Source organism: Mercenaria mercenaria, chromosome 15 (assembly GCF_021730395.1).
Source record: "Mercenaria mercenaria strain notata chromosome 15, MADL_Memer_1, whole genome shotgun sequence".
Lineage (NCBI taxonomy): Eukaryota > Metazoa > Mollusca > Bivalvia > Venerida > Veneridae > Mercenaria > Mercenaria mercenaria.
The window spans coordinates 11095621-11103348 of NC_069375.1; the positions used below are offsets into that span (position 1 = coordinate 11095621).

Here is a 7728-nt window from a genome sequence, read left to right on the forward strand (position 1 = left end):
ATAGCTCTACTATTCTTTGAATAGTCGAGCTAAAAATGGCTTCAATATATTTTGAACCCCTTTAATTTCCAAATGTAAAATTTTTACACTACTTTAATACAATTTTCAGAGGCCCAGAGATGCTAACTATGCTGAATGATATTCAGAGATTGTGTACGCCGGGATTGTGCAGGAACGAATGTCTCGTGTTCGTCAGGGAATGGCGGAAAGACCCATGCTATGAAGAAGTGAATGGAAACTTACGGAAACAACTTGTTCGTGTTAAGGACTTCGATTACTACATTAACACCCTGTTCGCTGCCTTTGATTCATGCAATATGCAGCTTCTTATGGAAGAACTTAGCATACAACTAAGGGAAGAAGGTTGCAAGTTAGCTGGTGACGGATGGCAAACCCTCAACCATGCTTCGAAAAGTACAGGACTCAGTGTGTACTTGTGGCTGTCCTTGATTTTTCTTTTAATAAGATTTTAATACTTTTGACATGTCAAGTAAGACATTAGAAGGGGAGTCATTGAAAATTTAAGTAGGAAGTGTGGACTATGAAGATGTTTTTCTGTTTTCTTTTAAATGTTGTTACAATTTATCTTAAAAGAAATGGTATCCATTCTACTGCCCAAAGAAATACCACGGTGCCGGGCATCGCCGAAGTTATAAAACCTAAATTGGACACCAGTCTCATAAAGTAACCTTATCATTGGTCAATTTCAAGAAACAACCAATCAGTTTCTCGAGTCTTCAATTAGAACGTTCTCGAATTGCAGGTTTATAACTCAGAACCTATACCGGGTCTTCATTGTTTTTCTTTCCACTGATAGGAATTAAGACTGATAATCTTATGAAACCAACTGACAAAAATCAAAACAACATTGATGTAGACAGTTTTAATTGCATTCCAGTACCCTTTATTTTGGGCATATTTATTTGTTATCATATTTAAGAGCAAAGAAAAACAAACACGGGCAACTCGTGCATTGACAGTAGTTCATGCTATTTGGAAAAAAATTGGTTTACAATAAAAATTATTTAAGATATGGAATTCAAATTTATACCGTTCAATTATTTGAGCTCACCCGTCATGTAGTGACAAGGTGAGCTTTTGTGATCGCCCCTCGTCCGCCGCGTGTCCGTTCACAATTTCTTGTGAACATGAAGGAGACCACATTTTGCAATTTCGTTTTTATCAAACTTGCACTTAACTTGTATTGGTGTTATATCTCGGTTCCTCTTGAAAACAGGCCAGATCTCATCATGGGTTTAAGAGTTACAGCCCCTTAAAGGGCCAAATTTGCTATCTGGCTTTTGCAGCAATATAGAGACTTCTTTTATGGTTTGGCTTTGATACAAACTTACAAAATATTTTTACAACAATAGATCTTGGATTCCGTGATTAATCTGTCTGATCCAATCATAGGTTACTGAGTTACTGCCCCTGATTGACCCCCGAAAGAGCCAAAATTTATTAATATTTACCTTGTGAACTAATAGACGTGACATTTTCATTCGTTTTTAACCACACTAACATACAAGCCATAGTAAGATCTCGATTCCTTTTGCAAACCGGCTAGATTCCATCGTGGGTTCTAGAGTTACTGCCCCTGAAAGAGTAAATTTTTTTCTATTTTGGCACTTTCAACCATACAGAGGTTTCATTTAGGCTTTGATTTGACACAAACTAGCATAGACTATTTATCTTGATGATTTCTAGGCTAAGTTCGAAACTGGGTCATGTGGGGACAAAAAACTAGGTCACCAGGTCAGACCAAAGGAAAATTTTGTTAACACCCTAGCGGCCACATTTATGATCCTATCTTCATGAAACTTGGTCAGAATGTTTAACTTGATGATTTCTACTGCGTCATATGGGGTCAAAAACTAGGTCACACGGTCAAATCGAAGGAAAAGCTTGTTAACACTCTTGAGGCCACAGAATGTTTATCTTGATTTTCCTAACCCTAGTTTGGAACTGGGTCATGTGGGGTCAAAATCTAGGTCACAACTCAAATCAAAGGGAAAGCTTTTTAATACTGTATAGACCGCATTTATGACCCTATTTCATAAAACTGGCAGAATTTTATTTTGATGATTCCAAGGCCAAGTTTAACAGGTGAGCGATTTAGGGTTACCATGACCCTCTTTTTTCTTTTGTTCTCCGTTTTGTTCTATTTTCAGTGTTTATCAATTGAATTAAAATAAAATTAAACATTTTGTCTCATTTGAGAACAATCATTCACCAACTGATATAGAACATGAGGCAACTGCAATTTGAGAAAAATATACAATACTGTAATAATGAACCATAGGCTACAAAAAGGTGAAATATTATACAGCATCAATGTAAAAAATAGCAATGTTTACAATGTACCGGTAATCATAAAAGAAGACAGAAATATGAAAAAAATTCACATTGTCAGGAGAAATACACATAAAGTGATACTTACAAGTATATGTTATTATATTTATGTCTCCCCCAACCACTGGGGGAGACATACTGTTTTTGCCCAGACCGTCCCAGTAATTTGACCTATAAAGTTTAAATTAAAATAGAGTAGATGATGCCCACTGTTGTTGGGGTCACTTGATCAAAGGTCAAGGTCACAGGGACAAGAACATGGAAAAGCATTTCTAATCCATAACTTGAAAAACATTTGACCCAGAATGTTGAAAATTCATAGGATGATTTGACATGCAGAGTAGATTACCCCTATTGATTTTTGGGTCACTTTATCAAAGGTCAAGGTCACAGGAGCTAGAACACGGAAAACGGTTTCTGGTTAATTACTTGAGAGACATTTGACCCAGAATGTTGAAACCTCATAGAATTGTACATGCAGATTAGATGACCTAATTGATATTGGCCCATTATTTCATAAGTCAAGGTCATAGGCGCCATAACATGAAAGACCGTTTCTGCTACATAACTTGGGAAGCACTTGACCAAGAACGTTAAAAATTAATTGGATGATTAGACCTGCTGAGTAAATGATCCCTATTGCTATTTCAGTCACTAAGGCAACCATCAGTGTCTCTTTGACTTTCGCTTCTGTCCCCAATATTGACTTATTGCCTATTACTACTATGCTTTGAGGGAGACATGTACTTTTCTACAAAAGCATCTTCTAGTTTCTCATTGATATTGTAATAAATTTCTTTTGCATTTCTTTGGTGTTTTCTTTCAGTATGTGAAATTAATACGACCCTTGAAGCCAAACAAATGCCATTTTTAATTCATATTCATTTGAATGGCAACCATTCAGTTGTCTTTTAAGGTCTTCTGTATTTCTTAAATTATTTTGTCTCCATGTTCATTATAAACAGTCGTATTTTGTGGTACCGGTACTCATCCTTGTAAATATTGTCCTCTTTATAAACATACATGTGTCCCTTTGAAAGTTCTCTTTGCGGTACTGGTACTGATATTTTTAAATTTTGTCGCATAACAAGTTGTATTTTGCGGCACTGGTACTCGTCTTTGTAAACATTGTCCCATGACAATTTGTATTTTTCAGTACTGGTACTCATCAATATGATCACTGGATTAAAAAGATATCTGGTACATTTATTTCTGACAAATTACAAATCTGATATCATACGCCAATTATCAAGACTCTAGCTATTATTGATTCAGAGAAGAAAAGTGACCAGACCCCCTTGTAGCCATGTTTTTTGACGAACCGGAAAAATTCGAACAATCTTGGTAGAGTTTCACAATAGAACCATTTGTGCAAAATTATTTAAAACCGGGCCAGCAGTTTCACACATTTTTTTAAAAAAAAGTTTCCACTATTACATACAGGGAAAAGTGACAACGCCCTCTGACGGCCATATTTTTTGACGAATCGGTATAATTTGAACAATCTTGGTAGAGGGTCACATAAGGACCATTTGTGTAAAATTATTTTAAAATCGGTCCATTAGTTTCACACAAGAAGATTTTTAAAGTTTCCACGCCCTCTGGCGGCCATGTTTTTTGACGAATCAAAATAATATGAACAATCTTGGTAGATCACACAAGGACAATTTGTTTAAAATTATTCTAAAACTGAAAGCAGTTTCATAATAGAGATTTTTAAAGTTTCCATTTTAAACATATAGGGAAAGTGACCACGCTCTCTGGCGGCCATGTTTTTAACGGATCAATATAATTTGAACACAATCTTGGTAGAGGGTCACACAAGGGCCATAATAACAGTGTGTTCATTTTACGCCTCTCTTTGGGAGCATTAAGGTAATGGACATACATTGGAGAGTGTGTTCACTTTACACCTTTCTTCAGGAGCATCAAGGTAGTGAACAAATAATGGACAGTGTGTTCACTTTACGCCTCCCTGCAGGTGCATTTAGGTAGTGAACAAATAATGGACAGTGTGTTCACTTTACACCTCTCTTCAGGAGCATTAAGGTAGTGAACAAATAATGGACAGTGTGTTCACTTTACGCCTCTCTGCAGGTGCATTTAGGTAGTGAACAGGTGCATTTAGGTAGTGAACACATAATGGACAGTGTGTTCACTTTACGCCTCTCTTTGGGAGCATTAAGGTAGTGAACATATAATGGACAGTGTGTTCATTTTACGCCTCTCTTCCGGAGCATTAAGGTAGAGAACACATAATGGACAATGTGTTCACTTTACGCCTCTCTTCAGGAGCACTAAGTAGCGAACACATAATGGACAGTGTATTCACTTTATGCCTCTCTTCATGAGCATTAAGTTAGTGGACACATTATAACTGTGTTCACTTTACACCTCTCTTTGGAAGCATTAAGGTAATGGACACATATTGAAAAGTATGTTCACTTTAGGTCTCTGTTCATGAAACATATAAGGGACAGTGTGTTCACTTTAGGCCTCTCTTCGGGAGCATTAAGGTAATGGACACATATTGAACAGTGTGTTCACTTTAGGCCTCTCTTCGGGAGCATTAAGGTAATGGACTCATATTGAACAGTGTGTTCACTTTAGGCCTCTCTTCGGGAGCATTAAGGTAAAGGACACAGGATGGACAGTGTGTTCACTTTAGGCCTCTCTTTGGGAGCATTAAGGTAATGGACACAGGATGAACAGTGTGTTCACTTTTGGCCTCTCTTCGGGAGCATTAAGGTAATGGACACATGATGAACAGTGTGTTCACTTTAGGCCTCTCTTCGGGAGCATTAAGGTAATGGACACATAATGGACAGTGTGTTCACTTTAGGCCTCTCTTCGGGAGCATTAAGGTAATGGACACAGGATGGACAGTGTGTTCACTTTAGGCCTCTCTTCGGGAGCATTAAGGTAATGGACACACGATGGACAGTGTGTTCACTTTAGGCCTCTCTTCGGGAGCATTAAGGTAATGGACACATAATGGACAGTGTGTTCACTTTAGGCCTCTCTTCGGGAGCATTAAGGTAATGGACACATAATGGACAGTGTGTTCACTTTAGACCTCTCTTTGGAAGCATTAAGGTAATGGACACATATTGAAAAGTATGTTCACTTTAGGTCTCTGTTCTGGAAACATATAAGGGACAGTGTGTTCACTTTTGGCCTCTCTTCGGGAGCATTAAGGTAATGGACACATATTGAACAGTGTGTTCACTTTAGACCTCTCTTCGGGAGCATTAAGGTAATGGACAGTGTGTTCACTTTAGACCTCTCTTCGGGAGCATTAAGGTAATGGACACATATTGAACAGTGTGTTCACTTTAGGCTTCTCTTCGGGAGCATTAAGGTAATGGACACAGGATGGACAGTGTGTTCACTTTAGGCCTCTCTTCGGGAGCATTAAGGTAATGGGCACAGGATGGACAGTGTGTTCACTTTAGGCCTCTCTTCGGGAGCATTAATGTAATGAACACATGATGGACAGTGTGTTCACTTTAGACCTCTCTTCGGGAGCATTAAGGTAATGGACACATGATGGACAGTATGTTCACTTTAGGTCTCTGTTCTGGAAAGATATAAGTGACAGTGTGTTCACTTTAGACCTCTCTTCGAGAGCATTAAGGTAATGGACACATGATGGACAGTGTGTTCACTTTATGCCTCTCTTCGGGAGCATTAAGGTAATGGACACATGATGGACAGTGTGTTCACTTTAGGCCTCTCTTCGGGAGCATTAAGGTAATGGACACAGGATGGACAGTGTGTTCACTTTAGACTTCTCTTCGGGAGCATTAAGGTAATGGGCACATATTGAACAGTGTGTTCACTTTAGGCTTCTCTTCGGGAGCATTAAGGTAATGGACACATAATGGACAGTGTGTTCACTTTAGGCCTCTCTTCGGGAGCATTAAGGTAATGGACACATATTGAACAGTGTGTTCACTTTAGGCCTCTCTTCGGGAGCATTAAGGTAATGGACACAGGATGGACAGTGTGTTCACTTTAGACTTCTCTTCGGGAGCATTAAGGTAATGGACACATATTGACAGTGTGTTCACTTTAGGCCTCTCTTCGGGAGCATTAAGGTAATGGACACATGATGGACAGTGTGTTCACTTTAGGCCTCTCTTCGGAAGCATTAAGGTAATGGACACAGGATGGACAGTGTGTTCACTTTAGACCTCTCTTCGGGAGCATTAAGGTAATGGACACATATTGAACAGTGTGTTCACTTTAGGCCTCTCTTCGGAAGCATTAAGGTAATGGACACAGGATGGACAGTGTGTTCACTTTAGGCCTCTCTTCGGGAGCATTAAGGTAATGGACACATATTGAACAGTGTGTTCACTTTAGGCCTCTCTTCGGGAGCATTAAGGTAATGGACACATGATGAACAGTGTGTTCACTTTAGACCTCTCTTCTGGAGCATTAAGGTAATGGACACATATTGAACAGTGTGTTCGCTTTAGGCCTCTCTTCGGGAGCATTAAGGTAATGGACACAGGATGGACAGTGTGTTCATTTTAGGCCTGTCTTCGGGAGCATTAAGGTAATGGACACACGAAGGACAATGTGTTCACTTTAGGCCTGTCTTCGGGAGCATTAAGGTAATGGACACAGGATGGACAGTGTGTTCATTTTAGGCCTGTCTTCGGGAGCATTAAGGTAATGGACACACGAAGGACAATGTGTTCACTTTAGGCCTGTCTTCGGGAGCATTAAGGTAATGGACACAGGATGGACAGTGTTCATTTTAGGCCTGTCTTCGGGAGCATTAAGGTAATGGACACACGAAGGACAATGTGTTCACTTTAGGCCTGTCTTCGGGAGCATTAAGGTAATGGACACATATTGAACAGTGTGTTCACTTTAGGCCTCTCTTCGGGAGCATTAAGGTAATGGACACATGATGGACAGTGTGTTCATTTTAGGCCTGTCTTCGGGAGCATTAAGGTAATGGACACACGAAGGACAATGTGTTCACTTTAGGCCTGTCTTCGGGAGCATTAAGGTAATGGACACATGATGGACAGTGTGTTCACTTTAGGCCTCTCTTCGGGAGCATTAAGGTAATGGACACATGATGAACAGTGTGTTCACTTTAGGCCTGTCTTCGGGAGCATTAAGGTAATGGACACATGATGGACAGTGTGTTCATTTTACGCCCCTCTTCAGGAGCATTAAGATAGAGGACATAAAATGAACATTGTGCTCACTTTACACCTCCCTTTGGGAGCATTAAGGTGGTGGATACATAATGGACAGTTTGCTCGATTTTCACCTCTCTTCGTGAGCATTAAAGCAGAGGACACAATGGATAGTGTGTTAACTTTATGCCCCTCTTCGTGAGCAGTAAAGCAG

The 7728-nt window shown here is 39.5% G+C and overlaps 1 protein-coding gene across 2 annotated transcripts in view; it reads left to right on the forward strand.

Annotated features, from left to right (window-relative positions):
• The window catches only part of LOC123546565 (uncharacterized), a 34878-nt gene extending 31719 nt beyond the window's left edge, over positions 1-3159 (forward strand). For both annotated transcript variants that reach the window (XM_053524532.1, XM_053524533.1), the window contains exon 11: positions 110-3159. In XM_053524532.1, coding sequence (XP_053380507.1) covers positions 110-473 — 364 coding nt within the window. In that variant the 3' untranslated portion in view covers positions 474-3159. The remainder of the gene's footprint in view (positions 1-109) is intronic.
• The last annotated feature ends 4569 nt before the right edge of the window (positions 3160-7728 follow it).